General features: G+C 39.8%; 1 protein-coding gene across 1 annotated transcript; it reads left to right on the top strand.

The window, feature by feature from the left end:
* The first annotated feature begins 437 nt into the window (after window positions 1-437).
* Window positions 438-18,463, top strand: PRDX4 (peroxiredoxin 4). The gene is made up of 7 exons (XM_060002374.1): window positions 438-787; window positions 5,037-5,154; window positions 7,950-8,066; window positions 10,574-10,696; window positions 14,040-14,170; window positions 15,189-15,223; window positions 18,349-18,463. Exons 1-7 carry the CDS (start codon window positions 544-546, stop codon window positions 18,397-18,399), a joined length of 819 nt encoding a protein of 272 aa, XP_059858357.1. The 5' UTR covers window positions 438-543; the 3' UTR covers window positions 18,400-18,463.
* The last annotated feature ends 9,036 nt before the right edge of the window (window positions 18,464-27,499 follow it).

The following is a 27,499-nucleotide window of genomic DNA, read 5'->3' as shown; positions in this document are numbered from 1 at the left end:
CAACTAAGGGCGGGGATGGCGGGGGCGGGGAGTCATGGCGCTGTTCACACAGACCACTTCAAGGAAGAAACAAGTACTGTTAGAAGTATAAAGTGAAAGCTGTTCAGAGGCAGAAAAGTTCGTCTCACTTTTTTGCGGGGATGGTGTGCGGTGAAGAGGCTTTGTGGAAGAGATGACGTGAAAGGACGTCTAGCCCAGCGCAAGGGCGGGAGGACAGGAGTCACGGACGATGCCACACTCCGCAGAGTTAGGCTATGCTCCCAGCGCTGGCCCGCCCCAGGGCGCATGCGCAAACGCCTGCAGGAGCGGAGCAGGCGGGGCTGACGCCCACGTGGCGGGGCGGGGCGGGGCGGGGTGGGGGTGGGGGAGCCCGGGAAGCGAGGGACAGGGGGAGCGGGGAGGGGCCGGGGGAGTGAGGAGGCGGGGCAGCTTTCTCTCGGCCGCGCTTCGGCTCTCGCGGGCGTGCGGCGCGGGATTGTAACCGCCTGGCGGCGGGAGAAGTAGCTCTCGAGCCAAGGGACGTGCGACTACCCTCGCGTGGTCATGGAGGCGCGGAGGCCGCCGCTACGCGCGACGACTTCGGCCCCTGGCCGGAGCCGAAAGCTTCTGCTGCTGCCGCTGCTGCTGTTCCTGCTGCCGGCCAAAGCTCTGCGGGGCTTGGAGGTGGAGGAGAGGCCCCGAACCCGCGAAGAGGAGTGCCACTTCTACGCGGGTGGACAAGTGTACCCGGGGGAGACGTCCCGGGTTTCGGTCGCCGACCACTCCCTGCACCTCAGCAAAGCCAAGAGTAGGTGGTGCCCCGCCAAGGCGGGGTGACCGGTGGCAGAGGGAGGCGGGAGGTGGGGAGGGCCAGGAGACACGTGTACCCTGGTTACGGTGGCTACCCGGGGGCCTGGCTTGGGCGGCACCCCCTGGGCTGCCTTCGGTCCCAGGGAGAGCCTGGCTCTCTCCTTGGGGGGTGGGGGGGATGGAAGGGGGTGCGAGGTGGGAAGAAAGGGATGGGTTCCACTAATCAGATTTTGGAAGAAGTAGTGGTTACCCCCGAAGCCACAGATGAGGGAAAGAGGATGGCACTGGTCCGGGGCTTGCAGGCGACGAGGATGTTGTGCAAACTGAAACACTTCCTCAGACATCGCAAAGAGCCTGCAGCACGTTGCGTCTGTTCTGCGATTTCGGGGAAGAATGCATTGATAAGTTGAATAATGATTCACAGACAGTTTGATTAAACAGAAAAGTGGCTAGACAAAATGCTCAGGAGGGCAAACGTTTCATTTTTCTTTTTTCTTTGATTGTTGTTGCATCTTATAAAGAAGACTATTAAAAGCCACCTTCCCAAAGACCTGTGTAGTTAATGGGTATCCTTTGTGTTTCTCAGAAATGAGGAACTTGTTACAGGGTGTACTTTGGAGGCTCTTTGTACGGAAATGGGAAAAGGGAGGTTAGAAGTAATGCATTTGGGTTGATGATAAACCTCGTGGCAAATTTGTGTCCTGCCAATTTGGCTTTTGATTATTTGCATTTCTGTCCAGTGTACACAACTAATGGCCACTTTCAGGAAGGACACATCAGACTAAGTAGATACTGAGAAAGTTGTGGCCTGCTGCATCTGGATGTTAAGATTAGCCCCAAAAAAGTGGCTAGGGGCTAAAGGATAAAGACTGTCCCTTACTCGCTTTTTTTTTTTTTTTTTTGCGGTACGCGGGCCTCTCCCCGTTGTGGCCTCTCCCGCTCCGGAGCACAGGCTCCGGACGCGCAGGCTCAGCGGCCACGGCTCACGGGCCCAGCTGCTCCGCGGCACGTGGGATCCTCCGGGACCGGGGCACAAACCCGCGTCCCCTGCATCGGCAGGCGGACTCCCACCACCGCGCCACCAGGGAAGCCCCCTTACTCGCTTTTAAGCAACTTGCTTTTCCTACTGACCATTTGGCATTCTGAAGATGTGTATTTGGCTTTTGTGGTACAGTTACAGAATGCTCCTTGCCCAGGTTCAGTGAAAAAAAGTAGTGCTTCACAATTATGAATCCCCAGTGTTAAATTGCATGTTGTTATGGCTTAGGATGGAGTGGGAGTGATAAATGAGAAAAACTGTTTCGCCTCCTTAAACATCTGCAGTTCTTTCCTACTGAAAGTTATCTTTAGATTTTTGTTTTTAAAAAAGCTAGTGTTGCACTTCTAAAATCGTATTTCCAAGTCCCATTGGTTTTACTTGCCTCGGAAGATATTTTGAAATATGTCAGCCAGTTAAGTGTTTACTGGCATTACATATATTTTTCATAACAAATCCCATCCAAGTCTGCACACGGAAGCAAAAAATAGTAGTAATAATAGATTTCCCTCTACCAGCAAACCTTTTCAAGTTTTAGGTATTTGCTATATTTCTCTCATGTGTAGGCTCATCTAGAATTAAAATTACAAGGACTTTTCACTCATAAAATGGAATGTTATGGCATTATTAAGTTCAGACTTTCAAATAATTTTTAGTAACATGAAAAACTTCATGATCTACTGCTCCCTTTTTTAAAAAGTGGGGCACAGGGCTTCCCTGGTGGTGCAGCGATTGAGAGTCCGCCTGCCGATGCAGGGGACACGGGTTCGTGCCCCGGTCCGGGAAGATCCCACATGCCACGGAGCGGCTGGGCCCGTGAGCCATGGCCGCTGAGCCTGCGCGTCCGGAGCGTGTGCTCCGCAACGGGAGAGGCCACGACAGTGAGAGGCCCGCGTACCGGAAAAAAAAAAAAAAAGTGGGGCACAACGTGATCCAAATTTATGTGTTTAAAAAAGACTGGAAGGAAAGACATCAAAATGTTAACAGTAGTTAAATTATGGGGGTTATGGGGAGAGGGGATTTATTCTTCTTTATACTGCTCTGCATTTGCTTTATTAATTATATGATTTATATTCGGGACAATTTTTGTTTGTTTTTTAATACATGCAAGGGTTTGCTTTGGGAATTCCATTTATAGATCTTAGCATACTGCATTCTTTTTGCTCTATAAACTGATGAGAGTTTTTTTTTGAACTAACACTGCAGTTCTTAAATCAAGAACCCAAAATTTCCCAAGAAAAAAAAAAAAAAAGCAAGCAAGCAAACCATATCCAGGATATGAGGGCCTGCCTTTCCACCACCTTGCCAACATTGTGTTATCATTTAACAAATCTTACCCAATTTGCTAAGCCAGATAATAACAATAAAGTATTCTATCAGTGTTTAAAAAAGAAAAAAGAACCCAAAATTTCCAAAATCAAGATTTTCAGAACAGAATTTTTCAGTTTTATTGGTTTTCCCAATATGCTAAAATCATTAAGGACTATCATTGTAACACATTTTTTAAAATTATAGTTAATTTATTATAGAAGATTTATTTTATTTGATTTTATTTATTTGGCCACGCCACACCACAGGGTGTGTGGGATCTTAGTTCCCCGACTAGGGAGTCTTAACCACCGGACCACCAGGGAAGTCCCTGTAACACATTGTTACGATTATAAACTCACACTTGAGTAGCATTTTAAGTAATGTATATAAAGCATATATAGTTCTGTATCCTTCTGCTATCTAATTCTCCCTCCTAGCCTTTACCAAATCATACCAAGATATTTCTGGCTCAAGATAAGGAATCACGTGTTACATATTTTTTTGGGGGGGAGGTTGTTTTTTACTCCATTTTACTAAAAATATGTTTTCAACTACAGTAAAATGAAAGCAAGCAATCCTCTGGTATTTCCTGAAATACATCCTTAGGAAAATAACCTCTTTGGATCTAGAAACTTGGCCTCTTTATAAATTACCTTGCAAAATAGAAAATATTTCTCAGTGGTGAAATAAAAGATTATTCTTATAAATCTAAAAACAAAAAATAAAAAACAAAAAAAAAGTCAGCTGAACTCTACAGTGTGCTTAGTGACATAGTCTATTTACATTGTGATGCAACTCCTTATCTGGGCAGGGACTGCTAGCCAACAGATCATGCCCCACCAGGCGTCTGCAGGCTACTCTTTGAGTAGCACTGTACATATGGGGTAGGAATAAACACCTAACACTTCAGTTTAAGCAGGGTTCAAGCTAGACTCAGAGAACATGAACGTTTGTGTGAAATGTTCAGGGTATTTTTAATCCCTTCTTACAATCAAGCAAAAAACTAGTTTCTATTCTGTATACACAACAAATAAGGCACACAGTAGAAGGTGGGGGTGATTTTAAAACTCAGGATCCTTGCCCACTTTAGGAAGTTTGCCACCTGAATAGAGAGAAAATCTAATGCCAAAAAAACCTACTTATACTTAGGCATTAATGATAAAGGCCCAATAAATGATCTGTGTAGACCACAAGAGCTCATACGTGCAGCTGGGGGAAAAAGCTCTGAGGCGATCTGCCAAAGCATCAAGGTAGAGGGAAAATGTAAGCAGGTCTTTTTTTTTTTAACATCTTTATTGGAGTATAATTGCTTTACAATGGTGTGCTAGTTTCCGCTTTACAACAAAGTGACTCAGTTATACATATACACATGTTCCCATATCTCTTCCCTCTTGCGTCTCCCTCCCTCCCACCCTCCCTATCCCACCCCTCCAGGCGGTCACAAAGCACCGAGCTGATCTCCCTGTGCTATGCGGCTGCTTCCCACTAGCTAATCTATTTTACGTTTGGTAGTGTATATGTCCAAGCCTCTCTCTCACTTCATCCCAGCTCACCCTTCCTCCTCCCCATATCCTCAAGTCCATTCTCTAGTAGGTCTGTGTCTTTATTCCTGTCTTACCCCTAGGTTCTTCATGACATTTTTTTCTTAAATTCCATATATATGTGTTAGCATACGGTATTTGTCTTTCTCTTTCTGACTTACTTCACTCTGTAGGACAGACTCTAGGTCTATCCACCTCATTACAAATAGCTCAATTTCGGTTCTTTTTATGGCTGAGTAATATTCCATTGTATATATGTGCCACATCTTTATCCATTCATCCGATGATGGGCACTTAGGTTGTTTCCATCTCTGGGCTATTGTAAATAGAAAAGAACATCATATATTTTTCTTTCTTAGTTTCCAAGCCAGCACCTTATTGGGAAGGAACAGCTGTGATAAATGGAGAATTTAAGGAGCTGAAGTTAACTGATTATCGTGGGAAATACCTGGTTTTTTTCTTCTACCCTCTTGATTTGTAAGTAATACATGTACATAGCAGCTAGTAAAACCTCAGTCATTATCAGTCATTATTCAACAACATCAAATAGTTAGAAATTATTTTATTTAGCACTTGTTCTTAAAGGGAAAATTGAGATGAGTTTTTTCAAGAAGGTAACATCTTGAATATATTTCAGAATCATAAACCATTGATCCCAGTACTTATATCTACATGATTGTGTTATCAAAATGTAATCATTAGAGGAAAGCCACATTTATATTCATTAAGCTATACTTACTAAGGCAAGAAAATGGACTGAGAATATTTTAGAAAGCATTTAATTGCAAGACTTATGCCACAAATCTGTTTCTCTGTTAACTTGAATGTTTATATGCCTTTTTCTCTGGTGATGCCATTTAACTATGGTTTTACTATTTTTATTCTTTGCTACATCTGTTGCTTTTCTGTGATTTGAACATTTTCCTGAAAATACTGGATATGCTTAAGGAATAATACCTATTAATATAAATTATGGTTATGGGGGTAGTTCTCTTACTTTAACTCTGGCAGTGAGCACTTTTGTAGATAGAAAGTTGTCTCAAAGTAAATACTCTTGGAACTTTAGTCACATTGAGGATTTAACTTTGAGTGTTTTTCAAATTCCATGAAAGCGAAAAGATGCCAAAGAGAGTTATCCCAACTTTTATCTTTTTTGTTTGAATATATTTTTTGGTTACAAAAGTAAATAGAAGATTCTTCTGTCTTTGCCACTGTATATTAAGGTCGTTTTTACATGAGGAGTAATCTAGAACTAAGTAAATATATTTTAAACTTGCAGGGAGGATATACTTAAGCTCATATCTTTAGGTTGTCTCTAGGCCAGAGGTCAGCAAAGTTTTTCTGTACAGGGCCAGATAGTAAATATTTTGGTCTCGAAGTGATCTTCATTGCAACTACTCAATTTTGCCTTTGAAGCACAAAACAGTCATAGACAATACTGAATGAGTATTGTGCTCCGTTGAAAGTTTATTTACAAAAAATAAGATAGGCCAGATTTGGACTGTGAACTGAAGTTTGCTGACCCCTACTCTAAATCCAAATCGAATTCTCATAAAAATTTGTACATTGAGGCTAAAACAAATCATGAATCTGCATAATATGTAATATTTTAAATTAGTAAGAACTTGCTTCTTTCTAATCAACTTGTACTATGGCTTGACTAGCTAAAATGTATTATATAACTTAACTTCAAATAGAAACCAGAAGTAGAAATTTTAATATATATAAAATGATAGGTCTTCTAAATTCATGCTGTAAAACTGAAAAGCAACACATATATTAAATATATTTGATGCTAAACCTGAATTTTGAAATTAGTGTAACATAGACAAATATGCTGTTTCTCCAGTGTTATTTAAAACTCCATAATGAATAAGATATATCTAATTAGAGCATGATGTTAGCAGTGGTCTTCTGGGGCAAGGAGCTGAGAGAGCTTCTTTCTGTTGTTTCTGTGTAATGCCTGCCGGACTGGGCCTGGTTAGAGAAGGAAGAATCCTGGGACATTTGCCACAGTCTGCAAGGAGGAAATTCAGAATTCTACCAAGATTCTGCAGAATTTCAGTTTTCTGCCTAAACTTTAAGTTGGGCCAGTGTGTCTCTAGGTAGCATTTCTTGGAATAATAGGAAAGAGGGCAGGGGCCGATCATTCCTACCTTTTGGAAAATATTAAAAATACATTCATAGGCCAGGTTTCCAGGGACATAAGCTGGATTAGAATTGTCTGCTTGCATATGGCAGTCCTCCACTCGAACAACTGAAACATTTGAAAAGCCTGTATTGGGCTGTGGTAGGAACTTGTCCTGTAAGTCTGTTTTTCAAACTTTCTTGACGATGACACATGGTAGGAAATACATTTTTCATTGCCGCCCAATACACTTATACATACAAGGTAATATTTAGTCTGTATGCACCGGTATAGTCATGCTCCTTAAAATACTGAACAACTTCCATACCAACGCCCTCCCCAAGTTGCCCCTCCCACCTAGTCCCTTTCAGAAACCTCCAGAGAGAGCTAAAGCCAACCTTGAGTTAAGGTGGTTAAATATTTTTAATATCACTCCTGAATACACACATATATATGCACTTATATATAAATATATATGCTTTATAACTTACCCTGTGTGTGATATATGTGTGATCATACTTTCTATTTCACTTTTTTAAAATGTTGGTTGGAACTCAATAAATTGGCTTAAGGAGTCCCTATCACTGCTTGAAAAATACTACCCTAAGGTAATATTCTCTAAATGTGCCCTTCTGACAACAGGACTGGGAGACGAGGTAGTAAGTAGAAGAGGACCTTATCAAGAAAGGGAGGGGGGTGAGAGAGTATTTCCTCATCTCCAAAATAGAGATAGATGCATCTAGCTCATAGGGTTGGCATAGGAAGGTTAAAAAAAAATAGTGGAACAATGTAAAATTTGTATTGATCCTTTGAAAGCTATAAAGCACTATATAAAGTATTATTGAATAAAAGCTAATAAAATGGGGGATGCTGCCATAAGGGAGAAGAGAACATTGGTTGACCACTGATCCATTAAGTTATAAAAGTAAAGTTTATCAAGATGTAATTGGGAACTCTGTACTTTTTAAATTAAATAAGATTTGATCAAATAACCATTTTTTTAGACTACTCCCATCTTGAGAAGCTTCATATATAAAATTGTTCTTAATGTGTGTTTTTATATACTAAAGGTGTTTATAAAAACAAAATCATTTGAAACTAAGTATATGTGTATTCTGAGAATAATTTTTTTTTTAACTTTCAGCACTTTTGTGTGTCCAACTGAAATCATCGCCTTTGGTGACAGAATTGAGGAATTCAGATCGATAAACACTGAAGTGGTAGCATGCTCTGTTGATTCACAGTTTACCCATTTGGCCTGGTCAGTATCTTAAACTTAATATTTGTAGGGAAAAAAATGGACATACTCTTAAATTATGGGCAGACAACTCTTAACATGACAGGAATATAGAGGAGCTCCAGTGGCACAGTCAGTTAGTGCATGGTACTTGTGTGACGGGAATATAGTTATTTATCAGACAGTTCAGGAATAAATTTATCTGAGAGCTGCTAGTTCAACGAAGGTACAGTAAAAATGCTTAAGGATTTTATAGGACATTTCAAATTTGGGGAAAAAAAGTTAAATTCAAAAGATGTAATATCCATAGCAAAAACCACTGAATTGTATGATTACTTTATTATCATAAATTGGGTAACCTTAATCTGGAGAAATAAAATCTAAAATACTATGTCTCTCTGTTACCCAGTTGTCTAGTATTAAGTCAAACTCAAAATAGCTTTTATCATTACTTTTTAAGAAGCAATGATTTTTTAAATTAATGCTTTAAATAATTTTTAAAAATTCATTAAACATGAAAAGATGCTCTGCCTAATTAATTGCAGAGAATTTACAATAAAATGACAAGAGATGACATTTTTTTCCTCTGTCTGGCCAAGAGTTCAAATATTTAAGAATTTCATCCAATGTTGATAAAGGTGTGAAGAAATGGTACTTACACAAACACAGTTGATTCAGCATTTCTGGAGAGCAGTTAGGCAACATGTTTCAAACATTGAAATGTTCATGTTGATGTGAGTTTTGTTTTATAAATTTATTTATTTTTGGCTGCGTTGGGTCTTCGTTGCTGAGCACGGGCTTTCTCTAGTTGCAGCAAGCGGGGGCTACTCTTTGTTGTGGTACACAGGCTTCTCACTGCGGTGGCATCTTTTGTTGCGGAGCATGGGCTGTAGGCTCGCGGGCTTTAGCACGCAGGCTCAGTAGCTGTGGCTCATGGGCTGTAGAGCTCAGGCTCAGTAGTTGTGGAGCACGGGCTTAGTTGCTCTGTGGCATGTGGGATCTTCCCGGACCAGGGCTCGAACCCATGTCCCCTGCATTGGCAGGCGGATTCTTAGCCACTGCGCCACCAGGGAAGTCCCTAATGTGAGTTTTTAATAGCATCCATAATTTTGTTCACAAAATTTTTGCACAATAAAGATTGTGCAGAATTATTTTGCTTTTAAAATTTAACATTCAATTCGTTAAAGTAACAAAGTCAAAACAGGTTTTTCTCCATTTACAATTATGTATATAAATATATATACATGAATATATTTGTATATATAACTGTAAATGTATATAAATTATAATTGTAAATTATACATATACACATATATGTATGTGCGTATATGTAAGTAAAAGTTTAATAGGTTCAGGAGCTACAATTTTAATTTAATTTACATTTCCTTAAGTAATTGATTCTCTTAAGTATTTTAAGATGCAGTTATATATTTAATATATTTAAGCATCTGTTTTCAGACAAACTTTCCCAAGAACTTAATTCTTGCAAATCTAATAAATAAACAGGTGTGTCTTAAGTCCTTTTAAAATGTTTCTTTACTAGTTATAAACTAAAATTTCAGATTACACATTCTGAATTGGAATCATAAAGTGAATCTGTTATTTTAACATGCCAAATCTCTTAAACATTATAATTTAGTATACAAATATATAGATTATTTCTTAATATAAAAATATTAAAACTATGGTTTGAATTTGCTTCATCATTTCTATAGTAATTCTAAATCTTTGCAGGATTAAAACACAAATCCACTAAGGAGAAAGTTATGTCATCCCAAATAATTTGGGATTGCTTTCCCAAGGAATTTTGGGGGATACATTCTCAGCTGGTCAGCTGGATAGGTTTCATATCAACCAGAGATTTCTACTTGGATGTCAGAACTGGGGCTGCCAACATCTGGAGCCACAGTTCCCTGTTTCCTAACGGCTACGTCAGTGTCCTACCATGAGGGCCCCAACCCACATCCTCCAGTTTCAAGTTGCAGAATACTTAAATCTGAAGACTGATGAGTCTGAGATTACAGCTAACTTCCTTGCTGCTTCAAGTGGACTTGGCATTTCTTGTCTCTCAGAATATTAAAATGCCATCCAGTTGTATCGTGCTTATCTCACAAGGCTTTGTCTTGCAATCACAATTCTGAGGTTATGCTTATGACAGTGCATATCCTTTGATCCATAATTCCACTTCTAGGAATTAATCAGACAAGTATACAAAGTTGAGAATTATCAGGATTTTCCAGCAGTGTTTATAAAAGCAAAAAAAAAATGGAATCAGTTTAAATGACTGTCAGTAGAGATTAGTAACATATATTGTCTGTACATTAAAAATGTGATATATATCTCCATATTTAGTGTTTAAAGGATATGAATATATTGTTAAGGGGAGGGAGAGGCAAGAAAAATAGAATGTATATTAGCCTGTCTTTGTTAGAGAATGTGTGTGTTGTGTGTTTGTGTGCATGTGCAAAGAAAGAGTGCTGTTTTAATATATGCCATTTACTTAACCCTGAAAGGTAAATTTTCTGTTACAGGATTAATACCCCTCGAAGACAAGGAGGACTTGGGCTGATAAGCATTCCACTTCTTTCAGATTTGAACCATCAGATCTCAAAGGACTATGGCGTATATCTGGAAGACTCGGGCCACACTCTTAGGTACCTTTCAGTGGTTTTACATTATGACAAATATGAATATATTTGTAATCCTCCTTGAAATGGAGTTAGAAGATACAAGGTTTGATCAAGAAATATTTGCTCTGTTTGCAAAAATGTTGTAGATACCGTTAAAAATAATTGGTAAGTGCCCAACTTAAGCTATGTGAGTGTCACAGACTGTTAGAGCCAGAAGATTATTTAGAGGTCTTTGACCAACCCTGTCATTTTACATAAAAAACAGATTCAGAGTTCCATGGACTTAGCCAAAGTTACTACAGTTAATTGCAGAGTCCAGACATGAACCCAGGTCCCCAAATGGTTTGTCCATTTCTTTCTCCTCTTTTCCAAACTGACTCTAGTGATGGTTTTTCTAAATACAAGTATCATAGTATTTATTTAACAAACCTGTGTCTTTGGAGTAGGAAAAATTAAGGAAATATTTTACCCAACAACCCTCATTGAGTTACTTGAGTTAATAAATACTGATAGAATTCTTTGAAAAAAAGGGCAACTTCAGCTTGAAACAGTTTTAATTTTCTTATATATTGTTGATTTGCTTTGCAGTGCTAAGTTTTTTTAATGTTTTATGTGAAGGTGTCAGTATTTTATAATCCTGTGGGTTTCATATAACAGCTTTATTGAGATATAATTCACGTACCATACAACTCACCCATTTAAAGCATACAATTCAGTGGTTTTTAGCATATTCACAGAGTTGTGCAACCATCACCACAATCAATTTCAGAACATTTTCATTGCTCCGAAAAGAAATCCCATCCCCATTAGCAGTCACTCCCCGTTTCACCCAGTCCCCCTCCCCGAGCCCTACACAACCACTCATCTACTTTATGTCTTTCGAGTTGCCTATTCTGGACATTTCATAGAAATGGAATCCTACAGTATCTGCTCTTTTATGACTAGCCTCTTCCACTTAGCACAATGTTTTCAAAAAAGGTTCATCCATATTGTATCATGTGTCACTACCAAGTTCCTTTCTCTTTTTTTTTTTTTTTTTTTTTTTTGGTACTTGCCAAGTCTGTAATGGTTTCTGCCTAGAGTTTATTACTAAGTTAACTCCCGAAGAGTAAATATGCCACTAAAAAGATTGAGACACTTTTAAAATTTAGAATTATTTGAACATTAACCAAGTAAAATTATCTAATATTAGCTATTTTATGTGATTTGAACCAAGTTTGTTTTTTTAATTTTTAATTTTCATCAAAGTAATATATGCACATAGTTTTTAAAAGTCACGTTTTCTTAAACAGTCCTCTCCTTACTCTTAGCCCTGCTTCATGGAGGAAGCTACTTTCAGCCCTTTAGCTACTGCTTGCATTATTTGACTCCGTATTTCTAAATAGTATCTTATATAATACATCTCCTGGATATATCAATTTTGCTATTATTTTTCATGGTAAATAGGACTTTATCTTTCTTACATCATCCCCAAATTAATTTTCCCAGTATAATGTGTCACAATTTTGGATTAAGTCAATATTCAGTGTTTATATAAATATTATTCACTGCTAAGCTTTTAACTGCAGTGTGCTGAAGATTACCTTCCCCTGTGGCAGATATTTTTATTTTCTTGTAGCTAATAAACTACTTCATTTCTTTCATTCCCTTAGTTTTCTATATATCCATCACTAATTATTCCTAAATTCCACACCTGGATTGTAACCCCTCTAAGTACTGCATTTTTCCTTTGTCAGTTTTTTTCCTCCATCCTCCTGCTTCCAGTCAGACTGAAGGCTCGCTAGGCCTGCTACATAGCTGTTGTCCTAGCGCTTTATGCACCAGCATCCTGGGACGTTCCTTCACCTCTTCTCTATTAGATACCCAATTTTCTGGCTCCCATGCCTGCCTGCCTTCTTTATGTAATCCTTTGTTATGGTGAAGCACATCCTCATAGCTTCCTAATACAAGGTCATTGGAAGGTAAAATGCTTGAGGGCCTTCTGTGTCTGAAAATGTTTTTATTCTGCTCTCATGCTTGATTAATAATGTGGCTGGGTGTAGAATTCTACATGGAAAGGCATTTTCCTGTGGACATTTGAAAGCATTGCCCTGATACCTTTAGCTTCTGGGGCTGTTATTGAGATGTCTGTTGCCATTTTAATTTCATACTTTTTGTAAGAATGACCTGTCTCTGTTCTGTGGAAGAGACATATATACATATTACACCAAATATGGCAAATGCCTTAGTCTCATAGTCTACCAAAGAAGCAGTTCACACAATCAGAACAGAAAACAGAAGCTACAATTTGCTACCAAAGAAAAGGCAGATTTGTTTTTGTGTGGTGTGTGTTGGTATGATGTGCCTTACAGAGGCAAGGTCAAAATTTCCCATCAGGGTCACTTACTTTAGAACAGACTTGATCACCTTTGATGAGAATTTTCAACTGTAAAAGTAGTACATGAAAGGATACCCATATGAGTAGTAATTAACAATGTTGCCTGAGTTTGGCCAAGTTGATCTGGTCTAAGGAGATTGAGCCCTAGTTAGTTCAGACGTTAAGTTGCTCATTCAAAAAAGGTGTTGTAGAATGAGGAGGAACACTTCAGTAATGTTTAACATGATTATGGAATAAGATTTCATGTAATAGATATGTAATGCCATGTATTTCTACTAAATATATATATATCATCATTATTTTAATACTTGTACACAAGCAATTAGCCCTAGTACCCGAGATCCTTTTCTAATCCAAAGTAAGTATTGGGTTGAAATCCATATTGACTGAAATAAATAGATAGTAAAATCCTTTGACCATTTTTATCTCTAGTATACTTTAACTCTTAAAGTGCCACCCCGATCTCAAAAGCAGGTCTTTTAGGTCGAACTATCTCATTATTCCCCAGGCCTTAGTAGTGAATCACATATAGAAAGATTCAGAAGGAAAGGCAACTTCATATTGGTGACTTTATCTTTTTCCACCACTGAAAAAGGAAATACAAAGACATTCTAAACAGCCAGTGATAAGAAACATGGATCACTCCTTCACCCAAAGGAAGGCTTTGCTAGGTAGTTTAATCATTTCATTTACAGTACAATCCCAAACCTAGTACACGTCAAGATTCAACTGATAATACTACAGTACATTTCATAGACAAAAACAAATTATTAAAGCTACCGTTTAACAGTGATAATCCCAAAATATACAGTAGATAAGTGTGGGTATGGGGGTGTGTGCATGTGCATACCAGTCAAGTAGGTAAATAGTGAGTTTTTGGTTCTGTATAACATCCTTCTGTGTGAGCGGTACAGGGATTCATGTTAACTAATATTTTTCTTCTTGACTGAGAACAAATGTCCTCACCTTTACCATTCTTATGTTTTACAGAGGTCTCTTCATTATTGATGACAAAGGAATCCTAAGACAGATTACTCTGAATGACCTTCCTGTGGGTAGATCTGTGGATGAGACACTGCGTTTGGTTCAAGCGTTCCAGTACACCGACAAACATGGAGAAGGTGCCCTTCCCTTCTAACCATCATAGCCTCTTGATTTTTTAGTTTGAGCGATACTAGCATAATTAGTTTGGTTTCTTATCTTACAAGTAATTTTCATGGTTCCAAAGTCTTCTGATTGTTTTCAGATTATTAGGTCTTTTAAGCAGATCAAATTATAATTTAAAGTGCTTTTAACAAAATATCACTAATATTTTCTACTTACTGAATACGATGGACAAAATATTATTTTCATAGTCCTTTTGGTTAAGCTCAGAGAAGTTTCTGCTACTGTAATTTTTCAAATTATGTTTCTATAAACTTAAAATGCACCAGCCAATCTGGCAGTATCTAGTAACGTAGGTTTTATTTGCATGTTTACATTATTTGATTTAGCTTTTTTTCCTCAAAGTAATTCAGAAATCCTTAAGGTTATTCAGTATCACACTGGTAACCTGTCATTTCATCCTTTCACTTCAAGTTTTTGTAGTAGCCAAATGGAAGAGGTCAGATCTTCTTAAAATAGAACACATGTTATATATTCCTTTCAAACGTGTAACTCAGTGCCTGAGTCAGGGTGCACTCTAAATCAAGGGGAAATCCTACCTTCCAAATAATGTTAAAGTCTTTTTTGACAAACAGTGAACCATGGCATCAGTACAAAATACTGCAGGACATAGCAGATAAGCTTAAGGGAATGTACATTCAAGGAATTTTTGCTGTACCAAGACCTTTCAGTTTACCAGATTCCCAAACTTTCCAACTGTATTAGAGGAACACTCAATTTGGTTTCTTCTATTGTAAATGTAACTAAACATAATTGACAAAAGTGAAAATAGATTAGCTGCCTGCTGATAAGCTCCATGACTAAAATTTCTGGCTGCAAGCCAGTAAGCTAACAGAAGTCAACTGTCCTGTAGCAATGTTCTCATTAATATAGGCTCTATTTTCAGTTTCATTTGGAAAAAGAAAACACAAGAGCTGCTAAAGAGAACTGAACTCAGTTTTTAAACTGTCTTTTGCCAATTTTTGTTTCTTTCAGTCTGCCCTGCAGGATGGAAACCTGGTAGTGAAACAGTAAGTCAAATTGATTTTTCTGTTAAGAGGATGGCTGGGGCAAAAAAAAAAAAACAAAAAAGCCAACCCTAGGATAATCTTTCCTTGTAAAAGAACTCCCTTGATTTTGTAAATGAAGTAAACATTGCTAGGCAGAACTCATAAGACTACAGACATTCTTTGGACTGTACGGAGAGTAGCTGCAACTGGGAAAGCAGAATATGGGGCCTGACGCTGTGAATTTTAAAGCCAAGTATACAGAGAAAGATACCATTAAAAAAGGGGAGGGGGACAGTGGAGACGTGGTAGAATCAATTCAGGGCAAAGAAGACAGTCACAAGCAAAACCTTCAGTGTATATTAAAAGCTTTTAAGAAAATCTGGCTTACTGGGGGCAGACACCAAAAACAATGGGAACTACGAACCTGCAGCCTGTGAAAAGGAGACCCCAAACACATTAAGTTAAGCAAAATGAGAAGACAGAGAAACACACAGCAGATGAAGGAGCAAGGTAAAAACCCACCAGACCAAACAAATGAAGAGGAAATAGGCAGTCTACCTGAGAAAGAATTCAGAGTAATGATAGTAAAGATGATCCAAAATCTTGGAAATCGAATGGAGAAAATACAAGAAACGTTTAACAAGGACCTAGAAGAACTAAAGAGCAAACAAACAATGATGAGCAACACAATAAATGAAATTAAAAATTCTCTAGAAGGAATCAATAGCAGAATAACTGAGGCAGAAGAACAGATAAGTGACCTGGAAGATAAAAGCGTGGAAATAACTACTGCAGAGCAGAAGAAAGAATGAAAAGAATTGAGGACAGTCTCAGAGACTTCTGGGACAACATTAAACACACCAACATTTGAATTATAGGGGTCCCAGAAGAAGAAGAGGAAAAGAAAGGGTCTGAGAAAATATTTGAAGAGATTATAGTTGAAAACAATCAGATTAATTAACAAATCCATCATCTCACAGTTAGCCTTTTTTGTGTGGGGTGAGAAGGCTTAATATCTACTCTTCTAGCAAATTTCAGGTATACCAACAGTATTAACTATAGTCAACCGTGCTGTGCATCAGCTCCCCAGAACTTATTCATCCTAAAACTGAAGGCTTATACCCTTTGACCAGCGTCTCCCCATTTCCCCCAGCCCCAGCCCTTGGCAACCACCATTCTACTCTGTTTTTATGGGCATTCATTCAACAGACATTCCTTGAGCACCTGCTATATGGCAACTATTCGAACTTGGATGATAGCCAGATGATACTTACTAGTGAACACCATAGCCAATGTCCCATCCCTCAGAGTTACGTTCTAATTTCAGTTGTGGCCAATGCTTTTAGAAACAGGTTGATGGGAGTTGGTGAGACAGTGCCTGGGATGGGGATAAAGTGGTCAGGAAAGACTTTTCAGATGATATTTGAGCTGAAACGTGAGTGAAGAAAGGGAGCCAGTCGTGCATGGAGCCGTGCAGAAAGAGCATCAGGGGCAGAGGCCCTGAGGCCGGTAGCGGCTCAGCGTGGCGGGGGAGCAGAAAGGGTTGGCGCGGGCAGAACGCTGAGCTGTGGGAATGGGAGAGGACGCCAGTGTCCCAGTGCACGGAGGGTTGGAGTCCCATGAGTTGACTGAGCAATGTGGAGTCCCTCGTGACCACAGGGAGGGCAGCAGGTGGTTTGAGGATAGGGCAAGAAGGAAAGAAGGAAAGAAAACAGCTGGAGAGGGGGGTATAGGATCAGAAAAGGTTTGGTGGTGGCGTTTCTTTGGAGACAGATGAATTTTTCATCTCTATTGCACAGGCCTCCTGATTTGTCTCCCCGACCTCAGTTTCTCTCCTCTCCAACACATGTCATTCTGCAGACCGGAACCTCTTAGTGGCTCTGCAGTACAAAGTCCTCATGCTCGGGCACAGCCTTCAAGCTTCTGCATTCTCTCGTTTCACTGCCTCTCCCTGGTCATCATCCCATGATTCACACACGCACACACACATGCACACATGCTATGCTCCCACCAAATCACGTGACTCATCTTTCCCCAAACTAAGCCCTACTCTGTCACGCTTTTGTGCCTTTGCTCAGGTCTTTCTTTCTGTAGCCTGGAGTACCTCTCTCCCCTTCCCTAAATTCCCCAAATTCTTCTTTCAAGACCAACTTAAATGCTACTTCCACTCTGAGGCCTTCCCTGATGCCATCTCAGCCTCTGTTGAGTCACAGAGCCTGTGTCCTAGTTTTGTGTGTTGCATCAAAAGCAGTTATGTGCACGTACATCTTCCCCACGTGCTTGTACGAGCCTCCAAGGCGGGGACTTGGGTGGTTACCACTGCATCCCCCACTGTGCAGCATACTGTGGGCACCCGGTTGTTATGCCATAAGTACTCTTGAACTGAATTGGAATGCAGAGAGGTTATATATTGGCAAAGACAAAATACTCCTGGAGTGATGCCTGAAATTAGGTAACATTTATTTTATGCTGAAGAAAATGCATATAGAACTATCATAAGCTGATTACAATAAAGTACAAGGTTATTTTTTTAAATAGGGATAAATGTACTTTACCTGTAACTAGCAAGTAACAGTTAATGTGAGAAATTAGAAACCTAGGAGGTTTCTAAGGCTGTAACGCTCTAGGAGGGAACACTTTTTCTTTCAGAGTATTTGTCCATTCACTAAATAGGTACTCGCGTTGTTTTTAGAGTACTTCTTTTACTTTGCGGTTTGAGATTAAAAGGTTACAGTTCTGGACCTCCAAGCAATCCATTTGAACCCACTGCCCCCTTTTCAGGTTGTAGCATACCATCACTTCATCAGCAGATAATTTTAAAAATACATTAACATCTGTAGCCATGCTCTCTTAACATGTTTGATTTTACACCATACCTGAAGATGCCATGAAAGCCTGGTGGCAAAGAGAAGAGCTGTAAGTAAATTTGAGGTGCTTGAGTACAGATGTTAATTTACTAGCAAATTATCTGCCTTCAGGGAGAGCTGAGATTAGCAGGACAAATCCGGTTTTTCCTAAATATATATGATATAATTTGGTACACAAAATAATCTTTATCTTTAGTCAAGAGATACGCAACTAATGTCAGACTACTGTTGATATACTTTGGCTTTTAAAATGAATAATTTGCTTTTTTTCTTTAACAGATAATCCCAGATCCAGCCGGAAAGTTGAAGTATTTTGATAAACTGAACTGAAAAATACTTCCTCAGGTCATGATGTTTGAAACTTCTCAGTAAAGTTCACTGTTTTGTTACCACATTGTGTTGCAGTAGTAATTTCTTGAATAATATAAAAATCCATGTCAGGGTCCAAAGATATTTAGTGTTTGGTAGACACTCATGCCAAAAGGTAGGCAGTTATTCTCTATCTTTCCAAAATACAAAAATGTCAGACTGCCTCCAACTTGTAACAAGAGTAATAACTAACATTTATGGAGTACATGCCATCTACCAGGCATTGTGTTAGGAGGTTAGGTGTATTATTTCACTTAATTCTCACAGGAACTCTGAATTCTTTATTTTACAGATAAGGAAACAGCTAGCTAGCAAAGGTAGACTCAGTCTTTGAACCCAGACAGGCTAATTTCTAGTTTCGGGGCTGTTACCACTCCACTGTGGCTCACCTCTCTGTACCTTTGAGGGTGGCAGGAAAGAATAGGTTGTGAGCACAGTCACCTTCTATAGAGTCTGGTAGGGACGGTGAACCCCAGACTCTCTGTATACAACATAAAGCCCCTTGGTTACTCCTTTTTTCTAAATTTACATTTACAGCTTGTACTAAATTTATAAGTAACAACTTACATGTTTATATTAACAATGGGAGTTCCTTGGTGGCCTGGTGTTTAGGATTCCGGGCTTTCACTGCCATGGCCCGGGTTCAGTCCCTGGTCGGGGAACTAAGATCCTGCAAGCCACGTGGTGCGGCCAAAAAAAAAAAAAAAATGGTATTTAGTTTAACAGAAGTGGAATCCCTAAGTATATGTAGCCAGCTGTTCACAAATGACCACATACACAGCTGAACTCCAGTGGTACTTCGTCACCCCAGTATGGCAATGGCTTTACTATGGTTATATACATGCCATGTAGTTTAAGGGAACTGGGACCCGAGAGCATCTGCCTCGTCCTGTCTGCCACGCTAATCCCCTCTCAACACTCGCAAAAAGCCCCTCGCCCCAGGGGAGGCCGTCCTAGAGTTGGGGATGTCCCTGGCCTCCTGGCTGACGCTCTGCGTTCTGTCATAAATGGCAGGGGATTAGTGACAGGCATTCAGACGTGGACACAGGAATTCAACTGCCATTTATAACCCTTTGCCATAGCAAAGTATGTTCTAAGTGCTACCTTACAGTCAACATTTTAGAAGCCAACTATTAGTAAAGTTGAAGACTGCTACTACTTTGGTGTTCAGACAGGTTTGTGATAATCCTGTCAATCAATACTTGCAATACAATTGGAATCTTATTCTCAGGTTTCCTCTTTCCAATTTTTTTACTCATGGAATAAGCTTTATCTTCTTGATTAATAGTTTCCATTCTTTGGAGCTTTTCTAGCCTCATGTTCATTTTAGGTATGTTTACAAGGAAGACAGCTATTTTTGGATCCATTCAAAAAAGCCAGTCATTAATGTTTTCATTCAACTTTCAGGAACTATTGATCACCTACTCTAAACACCTGGCATATATCAGTGACCGAAGACAAATTTCTGCCCTCAAAGAGCTTAGTATTTGATTACAAGCAGGTCCTAATAGTATAATTTCCAGGTACCTACAAATAAGTGAAAATACATCCTGATTCACCACTTTTCATATTAACTGGGTAATGTTAATAGCCTATAAATGCACTCCTCAGTGCCTTTTATCCCTTCAAACAGCTGACTTCTGAAAGTCCACAGGCCCAAAAGTATACCCTAAAGATGATCTCATGTGGCCATTTACAGAAGGCTAGAAAGAGTGTTCCAAAAGCACAGTCCCCTGCTCTGCTGGAGAGGATGGGCCCAGGCCTGACCAGGATGAGCTACAAGAGACAACTCCCAAACATGCTGACCTACCGTAATCTACAGCAGTGGTTCTCAACTGGGCACAATTTTCCCAAGGGACATAGTAATGTCTGGAGATGTTTTTGGTTGTCAACTATGGGAATGCTACTGGCATCTAGTGGGTACATGTCAAGGATGCTGCTAGACATCCTACAATGCACAGAACATACAACACAATTATCTGGTCCAAGTTGTCAATAGTAGTGAGGTTGAGAAACCCTTCTCTAGGGACAGTTGCCAACAGATTATGGAAAGGAGACCAGTATAGTTTAGTAGATACCTGTGCAAGAGGAGGACAGACCATGACGTGACAGTAGAAGCTTATCCAAAATAATAGGTCAAGAGGTGGCCCGAAGTCTCTATGAAACACACTAGGATAATGTCTTTTCGGTGCACTTACATATATATGAATAACATCTGTGATTCCCTGCTTCTCCCTCAAATTTCTGACCTTCTGTTGAATATTTCCCAGTTAAGCCTAGCCAGTGTTCTGACCTTTACAATGATCAGAGTGGACTGCTCTTTCGGGGATTTCTTAGTCCCCAGAATCTCATGCAAGGAATCATTCCCCACCCCCATCATTTCTTCTATATCCAAGGGCACATTTAATCCTACACCCTAAACTTTCTATGTCAGTAGACTTCCAGGTTTTATATTTTGTTCTTAAATACATTAACCACTATTTTATTAATGATATTTTTATACCCTAACCCCCCCATATGATACCATGGAATGCATCCTTGTATTTTGTTACCCATGAATTCTGATGTTATGTCACTGAAATATCTTTGAGTAGAATTCTTAACATAAGAATGTGAAGAAATGTGTATTTCAGGTAAATATGTCCATAAAGGTCTCCATGCCAGTGTGTGTGGGGGTGTGTATAAATATTAATGTTTGTGTATACATGCATATACATACACATATACATACACACGTCTATAAAATTAAATTTTTTACTTAGCTTTTAAAAGGAAATAAAATATCATAGCTACTGTGTATTTAGTCTTAGACAGCAAAGCAACTTTTAGCAATTCCATTATTAACGTAATAACGCAATTTGGGCATAATGCTGTACACAAGTAAAATCCTAAAAAAAAATTTTTAAAGATCCACCTTCCTGAGCCTTAAGCTTAAATTTTTTAAATTAACAAAAAAGTCAAACGCCCAAATTCACCTGAATCATACATTCATTCATATGGAAGTTATTAACGACCTGCACACATGCAATGTACTTTGCTACGCAATACAGATAAAAAGATACGACACAATCCGTTCCCTCAAGAAGCCCACAGTTTCCCAAAATCAGCATGTAAAAAGAGCAATACAGTGAATAAATGCTAAAAATGCTGACACCTGTGTTGGCTCCAAGGCCAGCATGAGCAATAACAAGGAAATATAGGGATGATGGAATGTGTCACAGGAGGGGAGGAGTAAGCCCATTTGCTATTCGTCCACTGAAGGCTGTATCTCCTGCCAGTGTACTGTCCTTATACAAAAAGGCAGTGCTTGGGGCTTCCCTGGTGGCACAGTGGTTAAGAATCCACCTGCCAATGCAGGGGACGTGGGTTCGAGCCCTGGTCCGGGAAGATCCCACATGCTGTGGAGCAACTAAGCCTATGCGCCACAACTACTGAGCCTGTGCTCTAGAGCCCGTGAGCCACAACTACTGAGCCCACGTGCCACAACTACCGAGCCCGTGCTCCACAACGAGAGAAGCCACTGCAGTGAGAAGCCCGTGCACGGCAACAAAAAGTAGCCCCCCCGCTCTCCGCAACTAGAGAAAGCCCACACACAGCAATGAAGACCCAATGCAGCCAAAACTAAAATAAATTTAAAATAAAAAAATAAATGAAAAGGCAGTGCTTGTGACCCAGCCTCAAGAGACAAAGCGTTGACTGGTCTTCCTCTCTCGTGATCATCTACTGGGAGATGGCACACACTATAGAGTTGATTGGCTAGATTCAGGGGTCCAGTGTATGGCCAAGGATAGAAGGTAAGAATTGAATCTGCAGGCCTGGGTTTGTTAACTTCAAGTTCTGGCCATTTGTGCAGCTCAGCCAGGACATCAGAAAAAGGATTTGCAAGTTTTCTATCAAAGGGAGTTATGTTGCACTGTAACCCAAAGCCCATGAGATGGCTCCCAGCACACCGAAATCCCCTTGTCCTGAGGCACCCTGTCAGAATAAACTAAAAGGGCATCAACTAACTCAAACGATTTTTGTTTTTAAACCAATCTAATTTAGAGGAAAAAATGGAAAAAAAACTTCTAAATTCAGACCAATCAAAACTAAGTACAACTCAAAGAAGCATGTTAATGTGTACTGAGAGAACCCCTTCCATTAAAGACCATGACCCATTTAGATGTATATTTTACACTGTGACCTAGCACACCCATAAATGTGCATGTGCACCATGCACGTGCATAACAAGTTACACAATACTTACTATGGGTGATGCATTCTTTTATTTTTATCATGTTGGCCACAACCCACTAAATTTCATGGCCTACTAATGGGTCACTTTTTTTTTTAACAAATACATACATATAAAATATAAATTTAAATTTATATATGTGTGTGTGTATAAACAAAATCAGGATACAGTAAATGCCTGGCATATCAATACCCTGTCATGTAATTTTCCTTCCATTATGGTACAGTTCATTTGTTTTAGCCATACTATTCCCTCTATTAAAGGTACACAATTTCTGTGACAAAAAAAACAAAAATATCCTACCCTTTCTTTTGTTACTACAATCCTTCCTCTGAGGTATTACTTTTATCAATGCCTCTGGCTTACTGAATGGTTTTGAGAAGGTCCTGTTTTATTCTGAAGATCCTTTTTTTTCTTAGCATACACATCTTAACTGGAACTTGATTTTTTAAATTATGTGCAATATAGTCATTAAAATATTTCTCTAACCAAACAGCAAATCAAGTGAAGGGAAATAGGTCTAAATCAGGAAACTCTGGAATGAGAAAGCTGTCTCTCCTTTTATGGAGAAGGAAACAGAACCCAAAGAGATGAATCCTCTACCCTATGCCCTGAACTAGCTGGCTGCAGACATAGTTGAGACCTCAGAGGTGCCTAAGAGCCAGAATGCGAGCCAGCAGCACTCCTCCCACGTCACACTGCCTGCCCAAAACCCACCTGCTGGACCAAATGACCCCAAATCCACCTCAGATTGATCCCCTTAGATCAAAATAATCCCACGATACAACAGTTTTACTAGAAGCAACGTGACTGGTCAGGGGTCCTTAAATCCGTTTTTTTTGGTTTTTTTGTTTTTTTGCGGTACGCGGGCCCCTCACTGTTGTGGCCTCTCCCGTTGTGGAGCACAGGCTCTGGATGCGCAGGCTCAGCGGCCAAGGCTCACGGGCCCAGCCGCTCCGCGGCATGTGGGATCTTCCCGGGCCGGGGCACGAACCCGTGTCCCCTGCATCAGCAGGCGGACTCTCAACCACTGCGCCACCAGGGAAGCCCTTAAATCCGTTTTTGAACTTGCCGAATCCCTATTTTTAATTCCTCTTTCTTGTTATCTATTTTAAAGTAGTTCATTATTTGTTGCCCAGGGAGGGACAGAAAACATTCACAAGTCAATTTAGAGAGTCAATCACAACTGCAGCAAAAGTTTTTCTCTAAGAGCAAATGAAAACAAATGCCCAAAATATTTCAGCCATCCTTGCCTCTTATGGTTGAGACCAGATTGTATTCTCATGTATGTGTCTGTGTATGTGTGTGCGTGTGTGTGTGTGTTTATCTCACAAGTTAACCCTTTATCACACTGGTTGAGAAAATATATATGAAATGTGGCAAAGGGCCAAGATTCTAGACCTAGTCTAGGCCTACCCCACCTAACCCCACCTATATACAGTTACAAGGTGGGCTGTGGGAAGTTACTTTCCCTCTCTAAGTCTCACTTTCCTCATCTGAAAAAGTGGGTAATAATGGTATTGACCTCAAAGGCTGATTCTAAGGATTAAATTAGAAAATACATTTTGATGTCATTAGCACAGTGCTAAGAATCCAATATGTGTTTTAGCCATATATAAAATTTCTTATTTTATGATGATTATATACTGTGACTGATTTTTTCCTACACTGCACTAACATACAAGTTGCCATGGGGTTCTATATTACCAAATAAAGAATCCGTAGTTACTTCCAAATGTTTTCATATTAAAGCATAAAGCACTGAATTTGAGCTTGAGGTTCTTATACAGAAACAGAATAACACAAACTTATATTCTCTGTATCAAAATGGAGGCAAATATCTTATGAACTAACCTTCACCATCTTCCTGATGCACTTCCTTTCACCTCCCTCTTGTAATCTATAAAGGAGCATAATGCTAAAAAATTACTATTCAGAATTTGTTGTAAAGTTAAACGCATTGTTACAAGTTAACGTTTTAAAAAACATCAGCAGTGACAGCAAGAAATTATGCTCCTGTTGAAAAGCAAGACTGCCAACCCTGGAAAGCAGGAAAGTCAGTGAGATCTAAAATGCTGCCCTAAATTTGTTTTTAAGGAACATAATACTAATACTTGATTCTTCATAGCAAAAGAGGGCATAACGATTTACCCCTTAGACAATAGAATACAGAGTATAATCCCGGCTCTGTAAAAGTTACTAAAACTCCTAGTGTGTTCCATTTATTCATAGGTATTAACAACAACAACAAAGTCCATGATCAAATAAGTTTCACAAAAGCTGACATAAAAACTTAAACAGGTGTTCTAATGGCCCTACTTTTCAGTTTTTTGTAAGCTAATACGCATTATAAAATACCAGAGGAGAGGTATCCGATGCAGTATCTCCTAATGTTACTTGTCAATAAAATGTTTAAGACATTTTATAAAATCATATATTGTATTAAGTTGTTTATAATATAAACATATAAAATGTTTATGAAGGAGCATCTCACCAGTGTCCACGGACTTCACCCAGGAAAGAGAGTTGGATGCTTGGAATTACTCAGCCCCTTGCCATCCAGCCCTAGATACCACTGCTTTTTGAAACTGTTTTTTCTTACCAGCGGCCTGTCAATCATCCAACCAGTCGCCTCTCCCCAGTGATCATCTTTGTGAACTTCCATGACACCATTGATCACTCTGCACAAAAATGGCTTTGAGAAGCAGGAGGATGACGTAGTTAGGAGCTGGGAATCTGGCTGTTTGCTCATGGAGCCCGCGCACCACCATTTAAGAAGTCCAACTAGCCTCTTAAGAGAGGCCTGGCTGGCCCCCATCCGTTCCAGCCTCCCCAGCTGATGTGCCAGATGGTCTAGCCCCTGACAAGCTCCCAGGTGAGCACAGTTGCCTGAGTGACCCCAGCCAATGCCACACAGAGCAGAAGAACCTCCCAGATGAGCCCAGCCACCCCACAGAATCAAATGTGTCTTTTGAAAGATGAAAGGCCTTTTTCTCTGCCCAAATTCATTGAAAAGAAAAATAAAATGCTGAACTCCCTGGGGCGGGGGTGGAAGGCAAACTTCAGTTTTTCAGGACTCAAGCTACTGGCTCTATTCACAGAGAGGAGAAAGAGCAGATGGTATAGAGAATGCCAGTAGCAAAGGGAACACGTAGACATGCAGAATACTCGGGCTACCACGAGAAATGGAGCCACAGGACCACATGGGCACACGGAACACAGTGCAGAGCATACTAGCGTGAAGTGAACTCTTCTAAAGAAACCAAAAATAAAGACACCATCCTCGAAGACTGCCCAGTGAAGAACTACCTAAGCAAAAACTAAGAACTTGGTAATAAATGCCTGATGTAAAATGGGGTATCTCAGCATGGACTATTCAATACAAAACTATGTCCAACCCACATTAGGAGGTTCTGTGCTAGACAAGTAGCAGTGCTGGTACTGGTTAAAAGCCCACTACTCCTTAAAGAAGAGGAACAAAACACTAAACATCGACAACCTACTGTATATCCCTTGGAGTTTCCTTCATCTCATCTTCTTAAAGTCCTGTATTAAAAATAAAAAAATCTCTAGCTCTTATAAAAACTTTTACTGGTAGAAAACATATTTTGATTTAAAAATCTGATATTCAAAATTAATTGAACAAGTAATTTAACTAAAAAGACAACAAGCAATTTTTTAAGAGTTCAGTCTCAATAGAATTCAAAGAAAGGCAATTAATGAATGTCATTTTTCACCTACTAAAATGGCAAAGATGTTTTAAAAAGTAAAGGATAAGGGCTTCCTTGGTGGTGCAGTGGTTAAGAATCCGCCTGCCAATGCAGGTGACACAGGTCCAAGCCCTGGTCCAGGAAGATCCCACATGACGCAGAGCAACCAAGCCCGTGCGCCACAACTACTGAGCCTGCGCTCTAGAGCCCACGAGCCACAACTACTGAGCCCGCGTGCCAAAACTACTGAAGCCCACGTGCCTAGAGCCCGGCTGTGCTCTGCAACAAGAGAAGCCACTGCGATGAGAAGCCCGCGCAGTGCAACGAAGATTAGCCCCCGCTCACCGCAACCAGAAAAAGCCTGCACACAGCAACAAACACCCAACACAGACAAAAATAAATAAAATAAATTTTTTAAAAAAAGTAAAGGATAAAATTCAGCCAAGTTCAGGGAAATTGCTAATGAGTTAAGTGCATGTGTACAACTGCTCTGGAGGGATACGTGAACCATTCAAAGCCTTGAATGTGTGCATACGATTTTGACCTACAGATCACTTATCAACAATTTTCCAAAGGAAATAGTTTAATGATTAAATGTTTTAGTTTTAGGATATTTACTGCAACATTTCTTACAACAGCGAGAAAAGTTCTTGCAAAAGCTTCCGTGTACAGCACTAAGTGGTTAAATGCATAACGTACAATCTATACACCACCATGCAGTAGGTTTCTTAACTGAACTCCGCTTAACACGTTCACACAGCTCCCCAGGGCCGTCCCTTCCTGCGAGGCAGCTCAGGGACCTCACCGGGTTATAGGCAGATCTGCAAAATGCTGTACTGAAGGGCCAGGTGAAGCTTAGGATGGTAGTAAGCACAGCGAGGGGGGCGAGGACTGATGCTAGCAAGCTTACGGTGCAGCACACGCTGGGTGCCATGAGTCCAACTGCACGCCTCCAGAGTAGTTGTTTGTTCCCATGACTATTTATGCCAGAAGTGCTCATTCATATTAACTGTGATTTCAATAAACATTAAATTAATACAAATTTTTTTAAAAGCACTCCAGCCGATTCTGACGCAGAGCCAAGTTTGTGACCGCTTTGTGTTTAGAACCCATACTC

This window comes from Delphinus delphis, chromosome X (genome assembly GCF_949987515.2).
Source record: "Delphinus delphis chromosome X, mDelDel1.2, whole genome shotgun sequence".
Classification (NCBI taxonomy): Eukaryota; Metazoa; Chordata; class Mammalia; order Artiodactyla; family Delphinidae; genus Delphinus; species Delphinus delphis.
Note: the sequence above shows the minus strand (reverse complement) of the source record. Positions and strands in the feature narration are given on the sequence as shown.